At 40.0% G+C, this 22,315-nt stretch overlaps 1 protein-coding gene across 2 annotated transcripts in view; it reads right to left on the reverse strand.

Moving 5' to 3' along the window:
• The window catches only part of RAD23B (RAD23 homolog B, nucleotide excision repair protein), a 45,411-nt gene extending 24,159 nt beyond the window's left edge, over positions 1-21,252 (reverse strand). For both annotated transcript variants that reach the window (XM_064291636.1, XM_064291635.1), the window contains exons 1-3: positions 20,962-21,252; positions 2,260-2,341; positions 692-771 (exon numbers count right to left, since the gene is read on the reverse strand). In XM_064291636.1, coding sequence (XP_064147706.1) covers positions 692-771; positions 2,260-2,341; positions 20,962-21,027 — 228 coding nt within the window. In that variant the 5' untranslated portion in view covers positions 21,028-21,252. The remainder of the gene's footprint in view (positions 1-691; positions 772-2,259; positions 2,342-20,961) is intronic.
• Between the last annotated feature and the right edge of the window lie 1,063 nt (positions 21,253-22,315).

Here is a 22,315-nt window from a genome sequence, read left to right on the forward strand (position 1 = left end):
CCACAGAGTCAGACTGCATGAATAAGTATCTTTAAAACAATGCCTCTTAAGAGAACTCATTCATTCTCTGCTTTAGAGTAAATTTTTCACTTGTATGTACTGTCCCAAATATATTTAACTGAATAAATTACAAAGAAGCTCCTCATATTTAAAACATACTCAGAGTAATCATTCTGACATTTCTTTAGCTGCCTTTTCCTTTTTGTAGTTGCTAAAAATCTATCGCATCCACGAAGAAATACCACTGAAAATTCTGAGGCTATATGACTTTTCTGCACTGAGGAGTCTGTTGGATCTAGTACATAATTTAGGAAAATCCTTTAAAGAACCCTTACTAAAAACTATAAAATAAAAAACATTTATTCAATTTCTAACCATCACCATTGACTAATAATTATATAATTAGTGATTTTACTACTCAAAATCTACCAATTCTTAACATGAGATTTTACTCAATCAGTTTTAATCTACTTAAAAGTTACATTAAAACTACAAATATACAAAATTATTAATTGTACGGTTGACTCAAGGAAAATTCTTAAAGGCATTAATTGCAGGTAAGTGCGTATCTCTATGCATGTGTATAAACTGTGTTCACTTAAAGGTATAAAGGTTGGATTTGAGATCTTTGTTTTCTAACTAAAGACTCACATGCATACATAAATATGTAGAGAATGAGGATGGAACTTACTTTTGTCACCATAACCACCACAAAGTTCTTCTCATCAATTTTATATTCTTTGAGAGCAGTATCATCATTGAGGATTTTGCCTAATATATTGAGAAAGGTATTATTTAAGGCATCGTAATTTTTGTCTTACACATAAACATAACTGAAGTTAAAACAATTTTCTATTAATCAATCATCACTGTGATTCTATCAATTCTTTCCCCAAAGAAAAATCTGAACCAATAGATGAAGATAAAGAAAAACATGAAATGGAAATATGGTTGGTTAAAAAGACATAAGTATTTGACTAAAAGATGGCAAACATATATATGCATATAGATACTCAAAACAATTTCTTAAAAGTATGAAGGTGAGATATTCACAGTAAAAAGTACTTCAGAAAAGGACTCAGTACCCAAGGAAAGTAAAATTAGTATAGAACTGAGGAAGGCACAAAGGAGTGCACAAGACCTTGGTCATGCTGAAGGTCAAATGTTAGGTCAGGATTCTTTCTGGTTTTCTTCCTTGAACATAGCTTTCCATTTTTTAAAGTTATTGAAACCAAGTGCTGCAAGCATTAAGACAGAGGAACAAAGAATCTGTACTCTGTATAGGAATGAAAAAATAGGCTAGGACTAAGACTTGGGAATTCTAGTTTTATGCCTGCTACCATCTACCTGGAAACCCTAGTAGCACAGTGGTTAAGAGCTACCGCTGCTAACCAAAAGGTTGGCTGTCTGAATCCACCAGGCACTCCTTGGAAGCTCTATGAGGCAGTTCTACTCTGTCGCTACGAGTCAGAATTGACGCGACGGCAATGGGTGCCATCTACCTGTCTCTTTAAAATTTCTGATTCCTGACCTATAAAAACGGTGGGGTTGAATTACCACGCCAGTGTTTAGAGGAAACTGGCTCAGTCCTCTAAACCAATTCAGTTAAGAAAATACTACAAAATCTCTATCCAAGAAAAGACAATTCATGGGAAATCAAAGACCCAAATTATTGACAGCGCCAATGAGTCGTGTTTAGTATTTTCTTTGAAGAACAAAGAAAATTTTCCCCACAAAATTTGAGTATCAAGTCTATTTTCAAGATACATTTTCCTGGTTACTAGTGAGGCTAGTTAAATTTGCAATTTCCAGTTAATAGCCTTTGTTGCTTTTTAACTGAGTCATCTTCTTCTTATTGATTTCTAAAAGCTCTTTATATAATCTGATTACCTTTCCTCCCATCATTTATTTACAGTGTTTTCTGACATACAAGACTTTCCATATTCTTCAATTTTGGTAGTTAAGACAGATGCTCAGATCAAATAAAAACACAAAATCCGGTTATGTGATGACTATAAGACCAAACAAAACTAAGACTGCTGAAAGGAAAAATCTATATGATAAATGTGAATAAAGAGAAGACTGACTATTAAGATCATATTCAAATGACTGCTCTTTCACTGTATGTATCTATACAATAATGTTTCTGACACAATCAATTTGTACACACTAGAAATCTCAAGGTAACCATTTCTAAAATGAAAACAATGGCATGGTAAGCAAGAAAACAGCATGTTAACTTCAATATTTAATTCATACCCGCATAAATTAATTTCTGGCCTGCTACCGGAAAGGCATCTTTCCCCTTTTCAGATTCAATCTTCTCCTTCAGTGCTTTCACCTGTAAGAGAAATACATTTCTTCAAAAAGTCTAAGCAAAAAAATGACAAACCAGGACCTGAAAAAATGATGCAAGATAAAATATTTTTCTACATTTTAATTATTAATGTTTCTCAAAACTCAAAGATCATGTCTCCCAATATATACAAAAAGACTCACTGCTCATCCATATTATTAGGTGTGACAGGTGTAAATTTTGTTTTACCCTATCTGTTACATATACATCGTTAAAAAAAAAAAGTGAACTGTTCACTTAATAAATTTATTTAAAACAAAGGTTTCAACATAAAAAAGTTTTGAGTCTCACTATCAAGTTTATGAGTTTATTTCTCACAGAGTAAGAAAGTAATAATAAGACTACTTCAATGTTAGAAGCTAAATGTAAATATTAAAAAGCAAATGACTCACTCTAAGTGTCGTAATGTTTCCTTATAATCACCTAGGGGAGGCGGGCTTCATGAAGACCAATTAAAACAGAATCTATTAGGGCAAGGCCAGAACATCACTATTTTTAAAAAGCTTTACCAAACGAAAAACGAACAAACCTGTTGCCATCTAGTCAATTCCAACTCATGGCAACCCCATACGACAAAGTAGAATTGCCCCACAGGCTTTCCTAGGCCAGAATCTTTATGGAAGCAGACTGCCATGTATTTTTCCAGATGAGTGGTAACTGGTAGGTTCCAACTGCCAATCTTTCAGTTAGCAGCGGAGCGTGCATAACCACTGTACCACCAGGGTACCTTTAAAAACTTTACAGGTGGTTCCAAAGTTCAGCCAAGGCTGAGAACCAATGTACCACTTAAAAGACCTTAAGAATGTAGCTTGGATTCTCTTGGCATCAGTCTCTTCTGTAAAAATAAGATGGATTGAAGCAGACGTCCTTTATGGCCTCTTTGATTCCTAACATCATATGATGATAGGCTCGTTATGAAGTATTTAGAAAACCATGAGTCTAATCAATTTTTTAAGCCAACTGATCAAAAAAGTAGGGTGACGCAGGAGGATAAAAAGGCAGAGACTTGTTTCCCATGTAGCTTAATCAAACTAGTTTGATTACTTTATGGCCACAAGAGTCCAGAGGAAAAGACTTCCACTTCCTTCGATTACCCAAAATAATTCTGAAAACAGTCTAAGTTGATAGCTCTGAGCTTTACGGAAAAATTATCTGACAGAAAGAGATACAAAGAAAGAGTTTTTTATTGTACAATTCAAAAGTGATGTGTACTTCCAAAAAACAAAACAAAACAAAGGTAATAGTGTTTACATAGCTTAAAGTACATTAACATACATAATCTTACATAATCCTTGAAACTCTGGGGTAAACGGGAATACCATCCACTCAATTTTATAAATGAGAAAAGAGAGGGGGGGTTAAATCATCTGTTCTAAATCACAGTGCTCTTAATGAGTATTTTGTAAACATCATATAAATCACCTTGCTATTCTGAGCTTCCCGAAATGAGTCAGCAGCAACACTGATATTCTGATACTCCCTAAATTAGAAATGGAGAAAAAAAAAAAAAAAACCCACTGCCCGTTGAGTTGATTCCAACACACAGCGACCCTATAGGACAGAGTAGAACTGCCCCATAGGGTTTCTAAGGAGTGGCTGGTGAATTCGAACCGCTGATCTTTCAGTTCGCACCTGTACCTCTTAAACCACTATGCCACCAGGGTTTCCAAATTAGAAATATATCACAAGAATCTCAATCCATTATTTTCTGTTGTTCAAATTTCAAAGATAAAACACCAATAACAACTTTTTAAAAATGCATTCAGAAAATCTAATGTCAAAACTATTAGTATGCTCAGGATATGACTTCTACAACTTCATTAAATTTAGTGTTACTGCTTTTGTATTACTAGATAGTTAACTCTATGTATGCTAGGTGTGGTTCACTCCTGCCTTAAAGAGCATTTATGCTGGTACTTCTGATCTTACCTATACATTCACTTAACACTTAGGAGTCCCTGGGTGGAGCAAATGGTTAAGCCCTTGACCACAAGCAAAAGGCTGACAGTTGGAACCCACCCAGAGGCCCTGCTTCTGAAAGGTCACAGCCTTGAAAACCCCACAGATCACAGCTCTACTCTGACACATGGGTCACAGTGAGTTGGAAGCAACTCAAGGGCAGCTAACACCGACAACAACAGAAGTCAAGTACCTCATGCCTAACATTCACTTAACACTTTATGATAAGAGTGGGAAATAATGGATACTATCTAAGAAAGGTTAAATAAAGGTTAGCCTTCAAAGACCATTTAGTTAAACCCCTATACTGCTATCAGATACTAAGGCCTAGAGCAGGGATTCTCAAAGTGTTACTCAGGGACCCCTAAGGGTTCTTAAGACCCCTTTGATGGTCTGTGAGGTCAAAAGATATTATTTTATTTGCGTTTTTATCATCCTCACCTTCTCCTAAGTATACAGCGGAGTTTCCCAGAGGTTTTATTATAAAGTATGTGATATCACAAAGGGCTGACTGCAGAAGCACGTGAGAATCCAGCTATCTTCTATCAAGCCAAACACTAGAGATTTGCTAAAAATGCAAAACAATGTATGTCTTCGTGCTGCTATTTTGTTTTAGAAAAGTCATTTTCACAAAAAATATTGATTATAACATTTAATGGGCTTATTATTTTAAGTGAACATCTAAACAAATTTTCAGCTTTAATTTCTAATATGACAAAAGCAATAAACACAACCCACATAAAAAAATTATATGGAGTCCTCAAAAGTTTTAAGTGTAAAGGGGTCTTGAAATCAAGTTTGAGAATTACTATCCTACATGCTAAATGACTTGCCCAAAATGATACAACTTAAGTGATGACAGAACATGCTTAAAGTGCTCTGTGGTGAATGATAAATCTCCTTCCAAACTTTTTTTTTTGTGAGAAAGAGATGAAATATTTGAAAATGTAATCGCTTGGTGAAAATTACAAATGAATCGCAGACAACTGACTGCATGTGTCACTATAGGTGAACCTAGCTCTCAGAACAGGGTTTAGTACATACTGGGTGCTCAGTTATTACTTGCTGAAACGAATTAATGAAGACACCATAAAAATATGTGAAAGAAAAATTAAAAGAAATAATACAAGCAGGACTCCCACTCCTTGACAGGTCATAGTAAGTGCAATAATTAAGAGCAATTTAATTGACACACACACACAGACACAGACACACACACAGTTCTCTAGCCAAAAGAAATTATATATTTCCAGCACTCAGAATATTTATTTTAAAATTTTAGGCCACAAGTATCTTAATATATTTCAAAAAGCCTAGATCAATAACAGACCCACTCTCTAATTTTGCTTATCAAAGGAGGATGGGAAAAAAACCAAAAACCCACTGCCATCGGGTTGACTGAGACTCACAGTGACCCTGTAAGACAGAGTAGTATTGCCCCACTGGGTTTTCAGGGCTGTAGGCAGACTGCCACATCTTTCTCCTGCAGAGTGGCTGGTGGGTTCCAACCACCGACCTTTCAGTTAGCTGCCAGGCACTTTAACCACTGCACCACCAGGGCTCCTTGGGGCAAAAACAAATCCCTGTAAATAAAGAAAAGTAAGACCAAAAGAGAAAAAGGCTTCACCAATCATCTACTTCTAGATAACTTTTGTTTCAAGAAATCAAAGATGTGATTAAAGAATGCTAAGAACATAGTGAGAACTTTATACACATCAATGCCTATATAATTTGGCTAAAGTAATCACAGACTAAACTATAAACATTTATAATTAAAAGAAGGAAAATTAATCAACTAAGCATGCAACCAAAAAGAATAAGGCAAATAAAAAATGCTAATAAAAGTAGAAACCACAAAAACAGAAAAGGCAGAACAAAAAAATTATTGCACCAACAGAAAAATGGCCGAATGAAAGGCGTAGGCAATTCACAATCACACAGCCAATAGATGGGGAACGTTCAACCCCATTAGCAACCAAAGCACACATTTTAATGTCAAATATTCAACAGACTGTCATACTGGAAAAATCTGTTTCAAACAATTCTTGGTGTTAACAAGTGAGAAGACATACAAGTTCAGACTGAGAGCATGAAATGATAAAAAATTTTGAGGGCAATATGGGGGGAAGGAGAGTCTGATCCAGCAATACCACTCTGGGAACGTATCAAAGAAAATAACTGAATTAGACTCTGGAACGGGGTTCACTGATCTATCCAAAATTCTGGCACTGTTCTTTAATCTCAACTCAGTGATATTTATTTGCAATTCACTTAAGTCATCTGTTCATAGCCACAGGCTGAATGCTGCCATCCCAAAACTGCCCCATCTTTGAAATTCTAAGTGACCAATTTCCTATTACTGCCAGCTCTCCTGGTAACTATTCACTATACCTGGTCTTGAACCAGGATCCCTGGTGGGGCGGTGGTTCAGTACTCAGCTGCTAACCAAAAGGTTGGCAGTGTGAACCCACCAGCTAGCTGCTTCGTGGGAGAAAGATGTGTCAGTCAGCTTCCATAAAGATTTACAGCTTTGTAATAGCGATTCTACTCTGTCCTATAGAATCGCTATGAGTTAGAATTGACTTGATGGCAGCGGGTTTTAACGGGTGGTCTTGAACCTCACTAAGACCCTTAAGTCTCTTGAATGTCATAAAGGTCCCTTGAATCTCTACTTTCACGTCAACGTTCATGGCCAGCTCTATAACTTTCTTCCTAACATCACAGATGCCTTGCCCTTCTGCCAGACAAAATTCCGCATCTGGATCAACACAATTAAAATTATTTCCATCAGTACTCAACGTAAAATTTACTTCAACTACTCTCTGCCCTACTCTCCTTCCACCTTACTTACTTAGTTAACAAATGTCAACCTTTATCTAACCAACTGCCTCTTCACATTTACATCCAGTCTTCCAAATGCTATTGGAGAAAAGGAAAGACACATTCAATCTTTCTGTTCCCCTGGTTAGCCCTCTTCTTCATTCTCCACACCATTCAACATTCTCCCCTAAATCCAATTCCCAACACACACCCCTACTCTCTCTGCAAACGAACATACTTTCTACTTCATTAAAAACATAGAAGCCATCGGAGGAACTTGCGTTCAACTTTCCACCACCAAACTAACATACTTTGTTGCTTCTAAGTCCACCTAATCTCCTTCCTACTTGTTGAAAGAAAGAGGTACCCCTTTCTTTGATTCAACCCTAGTTCATTCCACCTGTCCTCTGGTTCCCCCTCCAGTGTTTCTAAGTACCCTGCTAGATTCATTAGCCCCCCCAACCCTCACTTTCAACCTCCCCCTCAAAGCTAACTCATTTCCATTCACATTTTGACTCAGTTCTCTGGTGGCGCAGTGTTTAAGCGCTTGGCTGCTAATCAAAAGGTCGGCAGTTTGAATTCACCAGCCACTCCTCGGAAACCCTATGAGGCAGTTCTACTCTGTCCTACAGGATTGCTATGAGTTGGAATTGACTTGACAGCAATAGGTTTGGGATTTTTTTGCCAGCTACTCTCTCTTCCCCTTAGTCTTAAGCATTCTTCAAAGAATTAACTGTATACATTGTCTTCACTTAATCATAATCCCACATGTATCACTCAAGGGTGATATACAGTGCTGACAAACAGATACAAAAAGTTTACTCACTTTGCTGCTTATTTCCTCTTTTAGTGCCTACTCCCACAGTTCCATTAAGACCACTCTTGCCAACATCACTGAATTCAGCAATATCATAATCATTACTTATTTATCTTTTCCTATCTTGCTTGCTGTCATATTTATACTACTGACCTTATCATCCCTTTCAAACTGCCTTCCTAACACCATATATTTCTGGTTTTCCTCTCTGTTCAAGCCTTTGTGAAATTGTCTTCTTTGGCCAGCCTTTTAAATCTTACTTATGGTTATGTCCAAGGCTGCCTTTTCCTCTACAGAGATTTCCACGGTAATCCATCTCATCTACTCCTAGTTTCAATCATCACCCAGATCTCTCTCTCTCTCTCCCCTGACCTTAAGTTACACATACCCAACTCTCTACTGGACCCTTCATCTGGATGTACCATAGACAAGTCAACCATAATGCCTGTGCTGCAGGATGGCTTCTAGATTAGTATATAAATCTTCCGTAATCCAAGTGAATTGAGCACGCTTTCAAATATGATCAGAAGGAAAAAAGAAAAAGAAAAAACTCATCTCTCTGGATGCTGTGAAGAAGGAAGAGGTATCAACTTTGGATATTTAACTTGGGAAGGTTATGGCTGGGAATGAACGTAGTTATGACTCCTCTACTGTGCTGGACCCCATGTCAATGCTCTTGTTACAATGAGTCATTTCAATAGGATGGATCTAAAACAGAGTACTACAGTGCCAGTAAATAACCAGGACTACCTCACCCAATGCTGATAAACAAGAAGCAGGAATTTAACTTTCATTTTGCTATTTATTTTCTCCTAGATTAAAGAATGGGAGTTTATCATCAACTCAACTAGAAACGAAGCATGGTTAACACTCAAATAAAAAAAGCTTTTTCAAGTCACATACTTCTCTTATAAAATTGTTCATTTTAAAAGGAAAGCATACTCAATATCTAATGTTAAACACAGCTGACATGGCTTCCCCCCCCCCAAAAGGGGGGGAAAAGAAAACACAGGACAACTGTCAAAAATTCCCAACACAAAAGTCGATCAGTTATCCTTTTTCATCTCAATTCCCTTCTGAGGTCCTTATCTCCTTTTCCCATATTCTCATACCAAAACCATTCATCAAATGATGCCAATATACCATCTAACATCAGAGGAAATCACTTCCTAACGTGGTCACTCCACTGCATCCACCGCTACTCAAGTTTGGGCAATAACCACTAAAAGCAGTCATTTCTGTACAACAAATTAAGGTTGTAGATTATGTTTGAGATAACAGAACAATATTTTGCAAATTACATTCCCATAACAGTAGTATGAGATGCTGCATACTCATCTTCCTACTTACACAGCTCCTTTGCATAAGTGCACTAAGAGCCTTGAAATAATTAACTCAGTTAATCTACACAACAACTCTGAGATTATAGTCACCAGCCTCCAAAAAGGCTTCCAATGACCCTTGCCTCCTGCTATTCAAGGTTTTACGTATGCTCTCCGCGCACCGTATTATGGCTAGCCCATCAGAACAGTAAAATACTGCTGAAGTGACAGTGTGACTTCCGAGGCTAGTTTATAAAAGCCATTGTGGATTCCATCTTGCTCTCTTGGATTACTCATATTGGGGGTAATGTCAGGCCATGTCATTGTCATGAGGATACTCAAGCAGGCTGGGGAGAGGCTTATGTGGGGAGGAACTGAGTTCCCCAGCCAACAATCGGCACCAAGTTGCTAGTCACGCGAAAGTCACTTTTGAACAGAATCCTCCAGTCTCGCTCAAGTTCTCAGATAACTGTAGGCCCTGATGCAACCTAAGACAGACTAGGTCAGAATCACCCAGCTGAGCCACTCTTAAATTCCTGAATCATATAAACTATGAAATAATAAATGTTTACTATTATTTTAAATCACTGGTTTGAAGTAATTTGTTACATAGGAACAGGTAACTAGTACAGAGGTAAATATTACACAGAAAAATACTCCAATTCTGTAAACAGATTTCATTAAAAAAAAAAAAGTCTGAGGCAATAGTTCTAATACTACATAGCCTAACAAGTTAAAAAGTACAGGCATATGTCATTTTACTGCGCTTCAGAGATACTGCGTTTTACACAAATTGAAGATTTGTGGCAACCCTGTGTTAAGCAAGTCTATTAGTGCGATTTTTCCGACAGCATGTGCTCACTTTGTGCCTCTGTGTCACATTTTGGTAATTCTCACAATATTTCAAACTTTTTCATTAAATCTGTTATGGTGATCTGCGATCAGTGATCTTTCAGGTTACTATTGCAATTGTTTTGGGGCACCAGGAACCATGCCCATAAGACACAGAGCTTAATTAATAATGTTTTTTTTGTGTTCTGCTCCATGAACCAGCTTTCCACATCTCCTTGATCCCCCCTATTCCCTGAGATACGACAATACTGAAATTAGGCCAATGAATAACTCTACAATGGCCTCTAAGTGTTCAAGTGCTAGGAATGATTAAGCTTAGTGAGGAAGGCGTGTCAAAAGCCCAGGTAGGCTGAAAGTTAGGTCTCTTGGGCCAGTTAGCCAAGTTGTGAATGCAAAAGAAAAGTTCTTGAAGGAAATTAAAAGTGCTACTCCAGTGAGCACACAAATGATAAGAAAGCAAACAGCCTTATTGCTAATGTGGACAAAGTTTTAGATAGAAGATTAAACCAGCCACAACATTCCCTTAAGCCAAAACCTAATCCAGAGCAAGGCCCTAACTCTCTTCAATTCTATGAAGGCTGAGAAAGGTGAAGAAGCTGCAGAAGAAGTTTGAAGCTAGCATGAGGTTTAAGGAAAGAAGTCATCTCCATAACATAAAAAGTGCAACATGAAGCGGCAAGTGCTGATGCAAAAGATGCAAAAAGTTATCCAGAAAATCTAGCTAAGATAATTGATGAAGATGGCTACACTAAACAGATTTTCAATGTAGATTAACAGCCTTATATTGGAAGAAAATGCCATCTAAAACTTTCATAGCTAGAGAGGAGAAGTCAATACCTGGCTTCAAACCTTCAAAGTCTGACTCTCTCGTTGGGGATTAACGTAGCTGGTGATTTTAGATTGAAGCCATTGCTCATTTACCATTCCAAAAATCCTAGGGTTCTTAAGAATTATGCTAAATATGTTCTGCCTGCGCTCTATAAATGGAACGGCAAAGATGGACGACAGCACATCTGTTTACAACATGGTTTACTGAACATTTTAAATTTTAAGCCCACTGTTGAAACCCTGGTGGCATAGTGGTTAAGAGCTACGGCTGCTAACCAAAAGGCAGGCAGTTCGAATCTACCAGGCACTCTTTGGAAACTCTACTCTGTCCTATAAGGTTGCTATGAGTCAGAATCAACTTGACAGCAATGGGTTTGGTTTTGGTTTATTCAGACCTACTGCTCAGAAAAAAAGATTCATTTCAAAATATTACTGCTCACTGATACTGCATCTAGTCACCCAAGAGCTCTGATGGAGATGTACGAGATTAATGTTGTTTTCATGCCTACTAACAAAACATCCAGTCCACAGCCCATGAATCAAGGAGTAATTTCAACTTTCTGAGTCTTATTACTGAAACTTACTTCTTAAGGCTATAGCTGCCATAGTTAGTGATTCCTATATGGATCTGGGCAAAGGAAACTGAAAACCTTCTGGAAAGGATTCGCCATTCTAGATGCCATTAAAGAACATTCGTGATTCATGGCAGGAGGTCAAAATATCAACATTAATAGGAGTTTGGAAGAAGCTGATGCCAACCATCACGGATGACTTTGAAGGGTTCAAGACTTTAGTGGAGGAAGTGAAGTAACTGCAGATATGGCAAAAATAGCGAGAGAACTAGAAGTGGAGCCTGAAAATGTGACTGAACTGGTGTAACCTCACGATAAAACTTTAAAGGATGAGGAGTTGCTTCTTATGGATGACCAAAGAGAGTGGTTTCTTGAGATGTACTCTACTCCTGGTGAAGATGCTGTGAACATTGTTGAAATGACAACAAAGGATTTAGAATATCACATCAACTTAGTTGATAAAGCGCAGGCAGGGTTTGAGAGGATTTACTCCAATTTTGAAAGAAGCTCTACTGTGGGTAAAGTGCTATCAAACAGTATCCCATGCTACAGAGAAATCTTCAGCGAAACGAAGCATCAATCAATGCGCAAACTTCATTGCTGTCTTATTTTAAGAAATTGCCACAGCCACCCCAACCTTCAGCATCCACCACCCTGATCAGTCAGCAGCCATCAACAACAAGGCAAGACCCTCCACCAGTAAAAAGATTACAACTCGGTGAAGGCTCAGATGATGGTTAGCATTTTTTTTTTTTTTTTTAGCAATAAATGTATTTTTTAACTAAGGTATGGAAACCCTGGTGGCACAGTGGTTAAAAGTTACGGCTGCTAACCAAAAGGCTGGCAGTTCAAACCCACTAGGCGCTCCTTAGAAACCGTATGGGGCAGTTCTACTCTGTCCTATAGGGTTGCTTTGAGTCGGGATTGACTAGACGGCAACAGGTTTAGTTTTCAAGTATGTACATTGCTGTTTTAGACATAATGCCACTGACACTTAATAGAACACAGTATAGTGTAAACATAACTTTTACATGCACTGGGAAACAAAAAAATTCATGTGAATTGCTCTAGTGCAATATCCACTTCAGTGTGATACTTGCTTTATCGCAGGGGTCCAGAACCAATACCACGATATCTCTGACGCATGCCTCTAGAAAGACCAATTAAATTTTGGCAACTACCCATTTGCAAACAGAAAGAGGCTACTTAAGCTAAACAGGTTTACAAAAGGATTTCATGAACTTGCACTATTTTATTTTGATTCCTTCAGTGGTTTCCACGCATTTGAGGTACTCACACAGGTACCAAGAAACATAGATTCAAAAATAGGTCCCTGTTATTTCTAAAAATAAAATTGATTATAAAGATGCCAGCTAACTGCAGTGCAAACAGAAAAATCTTTCCACTGAACTCAAATAATAAAAAAATGAAGTATAGGAAAAAATGAGATTTTTATTGAAACAGTAACTAAAAGCATAGTATTAATAATGTGAATCTATTTTTACGGAGACAGTAAAAAATAAAGGCAATCCTTAAATTGGGTTATGATCTAAAAGTCTACTACTTTAAATGCATGGTTTGAAATCCAAAATTCATTTTCCCACAAAAACTACATAAAATGGTATTTAGCCTCCTAAACCAACCCACAAAAGCCACTTTCGTCTATTCTGTAATGAAATATATTCCTAACGGTATGGAGCAACAAGAGCAAAACAGACACAGAAATCTGGAGACTGAGTATAGTGATTATGGGGGGTGGAGGCAGTTACAGTTACTAGTTAAAAGGAGCCCTGGTGACACAATGGTTAAGTGTCCAATGCTAACCCAAAGGTTGGAGGTTTGAACCCATCCAGAGGCTCTACTGAAGAAAGATCTAGCAACCTGTTCCTGTAAAGATTACAGCCTAAAAAACCCTATGGGGCAGTTTCTACTGTGAGTCTAAATCAACTAGACAGCACCCAACAACACAACAGTTACTAGTCATGAGACTAAATATCACGAATTGTGTCCTCTCAAAGTATCTGTCAACTTGGCTTGGCCACGATTCCTAGTATTGTGTGACTGTCCACCATTTTGTCATCTAATATGATTTTCCTACATGTTGTAAATCTACCTCTATGATGTTAATGAGGCAGGATTAGAGGTAGTTATGTTAATGAAGTAGGACTCAATCTACAAGATTAGGTTGTGTATTAAGTCAATCTCTTTTGAGATATAAAAGAGGGAAGTGGGCAGAGAGACATGGGAGAAAGATGTGGCAGTCTGTTTCCATAAAGATTTATGGCCTATGGGACAATCCTATAGGGTTACTACGAGTCAGGGGACATCATACCACCAAGAAAGTAGAGTCAGGAGCACATGACCTTTGGAACCAGGGTCCCTGTGCTGAGAAGCTCCTAGACCAGGCGGAGACTGATGCCAAAGGCCTTCTCCCAGAAGCAACAGAGAAAGAAAGCCTTCTCCTGGCGCTGGCACCCTGAATTCGGACTTCTAGCCTTCTAGACTGTGACAGAATAAATTTCTCTTTGTTAAAGCCATCCACCTGTGGTGTTTGTTATAGCAGCACTAGATAACTCAGACACTGAGTAACTGAGGTAGAACAGAAGAAAAGATCACTGGATAAACATTTAAGGAATAAAAGGTTAAAATATTGGAAAATGCCATCTTTCATAGCTGTTCAAACTACCAAGGTCATTTACTGTGTGAACGTGGAGCAAATTACTAATCATCTTTTTTCCCTCTTTTTAAAACATGTATTAGTACATACTTTTTTCACAACTCTGGTGTTGGTTTCCTTTGTAAACAATGCTTACCACATGCTGTAAAGCTCAAAATTATTGTGACGAATTTTGTATTTTTTAACCCACAGATAAAGACAGCTACATCAGAAAAAAGGGTAACCCACAATGTACATCCAAAGCTACTATCTCCACTTCTCCCACTATCCCTCATTCCACTCAAATCTAGCTTCTGGTCCCATCAGTCCCGGCTAAGACTAATCATCAAGAGCACTAGGAACCTTCAATAATTTGCCCAAACCAAAGGTCACATCTCATTCTTATCTTAATCTCTCAGGTATTAGACACAGTTGACCCTTTCCTCCTCCTTGAAACATTTTCTTCTCTTGGCTTCTTTCTACCTCAAAGGTTGTTCCTTGACTGACTTCTTCTCTGACCAATCTCCATATGTTAGAACATCCCAGGGTTCAGTTCTAGGACCCATCCTATGTCCTAGCAAAATTCTCAATAAAGTTCCTCAATTCACCCATGGACAGTCCAATTAAAGAACAATTCTAGAAACACATAAGTTAATTCATTACATACAACAGATAACTTAGACATTAGAGCTAAACTCTCTCAAGGAACTAGTGTTAAAAAAGGCTGCTAGATGATCTCGTTCAGTCCCACTGACTGAAAAGTCAACCATATATGCTGGCTATTTTCAAGTCCAGACTTCTCTCTGGAATCCAGACACATAAAACAACTCACCTCCTTAAGAGTCATCTCAAACTTAAGTCTTTGAGTTTTCACTCCAATCCCCAAACTGGCTCCTTTCTCAGTCTTCCACATCTCAGGAAAGAACACAAGTATTACACAATTCACAAAACCAAAATCTAGGTTTAATCTTTGATTTCTCAATTTTCCCCATTCAGCCCATTAAAAAGTCCTCTCAACTCTACCCCCCAAAACATATCCCAAATCCGTCCACTCTACTCCATTTCCACTCCTATACTACACCAGTCAATTGCTAAGACCAGTGCACAAGCCTAACTGGCTTAACTGCTTTCACTTTTGCTCGCCCTAATAGCCATTCTCCATACAGCAATCAAAGTAATCTTTTAAAATCATAGATAAAATATTACTTCTCCCCTGCTTAAAATCCCCCAAAGTCTTCCTATTTTACCTTGAAAAACACAGCTTCCAAAGCTGTAGGGTTCTGGCCCCTTGCCTAACTCACTGATCTCTTACCCATCTTCGCCCTCACCTACTAGACCATCAATACAGGCCTTTTCTAAATTCCCACAACACACTCTTAAAACTCATAAAGGTCTTTACTCTAGCAGTTCTCTACAGAAAACCATTCCCATCTCTGAGCCCTCATTATTCAGATTTCAGCTTCCCACTGCCATCAAATTGATTCCAACTCATAGTAACCCCATAGGACAGAGTACAATTGCCCATAGGCTTTAAATCTTTATGGAAGTAGGCTGCCACATCTTTCCCCTGTGGAGCGACTGGTGGGTTTGAACCACCAACCTGGTTAGCAGCTAAGAGCTCAACTACTGCGCCATCAGAGCTCTGTGACCTAAGTGTAAATGTCACCTTATTCAGAAAGTGATCATTCAACATGAATGTGATCATTCAACCTAAAAAGTAACCATCTATTCCGCACTGTCAAATCACCTCACCCTACCTTAATTTTCTGCATAGCATTTACCATTATCTCATTTTTAAAATGTGTTGACTAGAATGTATGCACTATGACAGCAGGGCCTAATATGCAGTAAGTGCTCAACAGTTATTTGACAAATGATTCAACATGTAGACACATTACACTGAAGAAACACTGAATTAATAGTTTGCCAAATGAATACATTAAATTAATTCAAATCATATTTATTAAATACCTACTGTATGCCAGGCATTGATAGAGAAAAAGTTTGGTAGAGACAAAACCAGATTTTCCAGGTTCTTCCTGTATTTTGTTCTACTATCGTCCAAGAATCCTTAATTTTATCTTTGCAATACAGTATGTTAATATATTCACCACTTACGATTTTAATAATCTAGGAAACATCTATAAGGGACTATCTCTACCATGACAATACTGGAAACGCAACAAACCACAATAGGAAAAAGTCACTAAAAAGTGATGGCCAGCAAATACTGCTACGGAACAAGTACTCAAGCAGTATTTCATAGCGTGATCACTAACATTATAGAGGTAAACTATAAATGACTTAATTCTTTGCAGATCACTGTACAGCACAGTAAATATACGGTTTACAGAAATTCAAACTACTGTATCTTTATAATTTTCCTAACAAAAACTTTCAACATATATACACCTTTGGTGTCATTTACATTGTAATGTGATCTCATTTCAGCTTTTGCCTTAAGTCTCATTTGAAATTTACTCCCCCTCCCCACCCCCCCATCATTCAAGGCATATAATCACTGGTAAACTGACTGCAGGACTCAATCTGTATACCATGCACTCTTTCTCTTCATCATACTCAATGACAGAATAAAATACCGCACGGTATTGCAATTATCTTAAAAAAAAAAAAATTCTTTTTAATCAGCCTATCCTTAACTTAAAATGGCATTAAGCAACAGCAAAACAAAAAAAACCTAAAGTGACTTTGGATCTCAGCTTACAAACCACGTGCATTCCATTTCCTTCTTACAGTCCATCATACCACCAAAACTTCAGAATCTTTAAAAAAATTTTGAGTAGCAGACTACTAGGCATCTCAAAATGCTATATATAAATATATATATATACACACACACACGTTAAATTTCTCATACTGTTAACAGTATAAAAAGCCCTGGGGAAGCAATGATTAAGCACTCGGAAACCCTGGTGGCATGGTGGTTAAGTGCTACAGCTGCTAACCAAAGGATGGGCTGTTCAAAACCTCCAGGGGCTCCTTGGAAACTTTATGGGGCAGTTCTACTCTGTCCTACAGGGTCGCTATGAGTCGGAATCAACTCGACGGCACTGGCTTTTTTTGGCTTTAAGCACTTGGTTGCTAACCGAAAGGTCAGGAGTCCAAACCCACCAGCCACCCTGAGGGAGAAAGATGTGGCAGTCTGCTTCCTTAAAGAGTAAACAAACAAACAAACAAAAAAACCCAAACCCAGTGCCATGGAGTCAATTCCGACTCATAGCGACCCTATAGGACAGAGTAGAACTGTCCTATAGAGTTTCCAAGGAGCGCCTGGTGGATTTGAACTGCTGACCCCTTGGTTAGCAGCTGTAGCACTTAACCACTACGCGACCAGGGTTTCCATGAAGATTACAGCCCTGGAAATCCTATGGGGCAGTTCTGGTCTGTCCTGCAGGGTAGCTGAGTTGGCACTGACTCGATGGCTATGGTTTTTATACTATGTCATCTATTAAAATAGAACATCACACATTTAAGAACATTCTCTTTAACAACACCCTATCTCCAAACAGAACCTTATTGTTTCTATACTGTTTAAATGTTGGAGGAGATACATTACTATTATAAAAACAACAACAAAAAAAAAAAACTATAGAAAACTAGCAGTAAAAGCCGTGCATGCATATAGCCAAGTGAATGATACAAAACAATAAGCTTAAGAAAATTATTCTAGTTTTTTTTAAAAAGGGAAGGGAACTTGCAATATTCAAAAAACTAGAGCAAATATAAACAGGGTAAAACAAATCCTCTTGCTTTTTCCACCTTCTACATGCCCCATTCTATAGCCACTGAGCCCCAGGTAGGTCAATAAAGCTCCCAGGAGGCAAAGATCATGTTCTACATGTCCTTGTACTCCTCTAGTGTTGACAGTCAACGTTCATTTAACATCTAACTTGTTCGAAAAATGAATAACTCCCAAGATCTCCCTTATCCCTCAATCCTTTCTTACACTTATTTTGCTCAAGCTCTCAAGAATTCCTATACTGGCTACCTTAGCTAATTTCCTTAGTTCCTTCTAGGTAAAAATCTTGAAAACAAAGCTTTGAGTAGCCAAAATAAGAGGTTTCAGCGGCCAAAATCTGATCATTTTATACGTGGATTTCCTACAGGTCTCACTAAAATCCAATTTTTTATTTTAGATCTATTTTTAATATTCTTGGTTACCTGGTCCTCACAATAAGTTAGAAGCAGGACACTTAAGAGTCTCCCTACAATGATATCTTAATTCTAACTGTTCCTTTTCCTTACTGGAATTTGACTCCAAAGCTCTGCATCAAAAATAAATGGTTATTAAAAAGAATTTCATCAGTAAGATGAAATTAAAATAGCTCTGCTCTGAAAAACATTTCTTAAAGTCAAAGCCAATAAACTGAAAACCAACAAGTCATTTTAATGTATGTAAATGTTCCATATATCATGGATTAAATGTTTTAATTTCTGGCCCCAGACTAACAGTATTCAGCCAAATTAAGACAAAATGCTGAAGATGCCACTCTCTGTAACAATGAGCTTTATGAAAATAAACTCCTAAAAGTATACTTTCAAGTTCATATACATACGCTTAGAAATAAACTGGAAAAGAGCAAATATAGTTAAGAACCTATACAATTATAATATTGGCTCTAAGATAATAGCGTAAGTACCTAAAGAGCTTTACAAATCTCATAGAGCATAAATATTTCATTGGAGCTGTGGAAAGTCACTGTTTAACTTCAATAAACCCACACAAAACCAAAACAACAACAAAAAACAACCAACCCCACCGCAGAGTCAATTCCGACTTATAGCGACCCCATAGGGTTTCCGAGGCTGTAAATCTCCACAGAAGCAGACTGCCACATCTTTCTCCCTTTGAGTGACTGGCGGTTTTGAACCGCAGACCTTTCAGTTAGCAGTCAATCGCTTTAACCACTGCACTTCCAGGGCTCGTTAGTTACCACAAAAAGAAAAAAGAAACCTTCTTTAGGTTTCAGTAATTGTGGAATTAATTCCGGTAAAGATACTTTGGCACCAACATATATTAGTACAAAGAACCAAAACATATAGACATTTTATGTATAGCTACACAATAGTTTGAAGTAGTAACTAAAGCTGCGTCTGAAAACATAACTTTCATCCTTCAACTTATTAATACACACTAAACAGTAAGGAAATGTTTGGGAAAATTTTGTTTCTATTTATAATACTAATCCAGTCAAATACTCCTGAGAACACTTCAGTTTCTCACACATTAACTGATATTTCCCACACCTATATTAAGAATATATCGCACCCACACTTCCACATATAATGAAATGTCTTGCAATCAAATCATCTTGTGTCACAATTCCAAAAGAAGTTGGGAAATCTGTCTCTTAAACAATTAAAGACATAGAAAACTTCATAAAATTAGAGGGTAAAACATAACACTGTATCTAAGAGGTATCCACTGGGTAATAATTCCATTTACTGACCACCAGTTAAATGCAATTTTGTCCTCACATCTCTCTAAAAGGCAAGTAATTTTCCCCATTGTACAGCAGGCCAAACTAAGAGAGTTACAGACCCACAGACGGAATTCAAGTCTATCTAATAAACACCACGGCTCCTGATCTCCAACAAAAATATAATCAATTTTTAAAAAAATATATAGATGGGCAGAAAACTGCTTAACTGTGTATAGCGTAACAACTCCAGAACCTAAGCAGCAAATTTACACACGTGACACTTTTAGCTTTTTGGCATAAAACTGTACTGACTTCAACTTAGTTGCTCTTTTTGCAATCGCAAATACAGAAAATGGCTTGAGAATTTATCATGCGGATTTTTGAAATGTTTAACTGCAGAACAGATTTAAAAGATTTTTTAAATATGGATATCTCCCTTGAAATGCTACTATGGGGGGGGGCGGTGAGGTGGCGTGAACAGGGTTCCAATACAACTCCTCCAATTCCAAGACTTCTAACAGAGGACCCATGAAATCTCGAGTTGGGACCGAGCCAGAATCTAAAGAGCTCTAATCTTCACCACCAAAGAGACCTCAACGTGCAATCTGCATGTGCATGTGTGTTGGGTGGCTGGATTCGTGATACATGCAAATAAAAGGTTTAATAACTCTGGAGGGAAAAGAAGCAAAGAATTCGTTTTCACCACTACTCACCTCCGAAAACTGCGGCAGGCGAAACCTGATACTTTTTTTTTTTTAAGGCTCGCTATCTCGGGTTACCACCTCCTAGACCTTAGAACCTAACCAGGTCTACTCAGGTCCAGACGCCTCATCTCCCTCCCCCACCTGTAAACCTACGCCAGAAAGCCCGGCTCGCTCCAGGGGCCGCCGCGACCTCCCCTCCCCCTCCGGCCCCACTACCACGAGCTCCCAGGCCGAGGCCTCCGGCGCCCCGCGGGCGTGCTCCCGCCATCTGCCACCAGGCCCTCGGCGTCCAGCCACTGCTTCCCATCCTCCCACCACAAAGCCGGTGGCCAACTCCGAAGGGTCCGGCACGACGCACGCGTCCGAGGCCGGAACCCTGGGCCCTATCGCGCCCGCAGCCCGCAGGCCGCACCTCGCGCCCGCACTCACGGCGCCCTCGTGGGTGAGCTGAAGGCTCTCCACGCCCGGGCGCGTCGCAGGGCTCCTCTCGGGGCTGAGACCCGGTTCCGCGCGCAGCGGCCGCCGTGCCGCCCCCACCGAGGCCCGGCGGGCCCCTCACGCTCCCCGAGGCCCGCGCGCGGCCGCCCCCGCTCCACCCGACCCCAGGCCCTGTGTTCCCCGCCGCTCGTACCGTCTCCTCGGGGTCGATGTCGATCTTAAAGGTTTGCTGCTGGAGGGTCTTCAGGGTGACCTGCATGGTGCCACCGCGCAGCTCCACTGCCGGGCCTGCTCCGGGTGCTGGCCGCTGGGCGGGGTCTGTGGCCTGGCCGGGCCCTGGGGTCGCCGGCGTTCCTCGCACACTCAAGAGGAAAGCGGTGGGGGTGGGGGCTTGTCACATTCGCCCTGCGGAGCGGCCTCTCCCCCAGCCCTGGCCCCAGGCCGAGCCGCTGCCTCCGCGACCGCGGCCTTCCACGCGAGCTCCGGCCGCGTCCGGCGTCAGCCACTGAGTCTGCAAGAGGTGCGAGGGGCTCTGAGCGACAAGCAGGGAATCCGCTAGCTCACCACAGGACGGTCGCCGCCATCATCGTGACTCGCCGAGACGCACCCCCCTCCCCCACCCGAAAAGCTGGGGATGGGGCCGGGCTGGCGAAGCGCGCAGGCGTAGGGTGCGGCGAGACTATGCGCATGCGTGGTAAAGAACTCCGCCCCAGAATTGGGGGCGGGGCGTATTGCTGCTCTGGAATGTCGGCGGCCGGGATCCGGCGTACGCAGGCGCACACCGAGGACGTCGCTTGGGCTCTCAGGGCTTCCCTGTGGTGTCTGCAGCCCGGGTGTTCTCCCAGCCCGCCGCCGCCCCGCCTACGCCCGGAGCCCCCCCGACCGCCGGAGTTGCGCAATTAGTAGCCGGGGAATCGCTACGTGGAGAGCGGACCAAGTGGGTGCTGAGCTCCGGAGCTGGAGAACTAGAGGGCAGTAGATCGGGGCGGAGTTTAAGTGAAAGGGTCCAGGTAACCACCGAGATGGGCCCCTGCTACGCGCCTGAGGCTATGTGATGTTGACTGATTCTTTAATCCTGAGCGCACAGGCTACGTACGATGCTAGACTGCCCGGGCTCACATTTTGTCTTCTCTTCTTACTAACCTTCTGAACTTGGGCCGAACTAGAAGGACCTAACGAAGGTTAAGCTACGTCACTCCTTTGCGCAGAAATCTCCGGTGATTCCCCGTGTCACCCAACGTAAACTCAAGGTTCTTAACAAGTGGCTACTAGACCCTTAGTTTGCATCGCATCTCCTGTCTCTCTTCCGCTTGTTGTTGATGGATGCTGAGCTCCCGCCGAAGGGCCTTTCTTTGCACTCTCTTTTCCCACACCCTGATGGCTCTTCCCCCAGATATCTGGATGCCTCGCTCTCTCTTCTCCTTCACATCTTTGCTCGAATGTCACCTCAGTGAGGTGTGTCCCGGCTACGTTATTTAAAATCTCATCCTCTCTAGCTCCGTTATCCTGCTCTATTTTTTTTTCTTTCAGGAATATTTATCACCTAT

This window comes from Loxodonta africana, chromosome 9 (genome assembly GCF_030014295.1).
Source record: "Loxodonta africana isolate mLoxAfr1 chromosome 9, mLoxAfr1.hap2, whole genome shotgun sequence".
Taxonomy (NCBI): domain Eukaryota; kingdom Metazoa; phylum Chordata; class Mammalia; order Proboscidea; family Elephantidae; genus Loxodonta; species Loxodonta africana.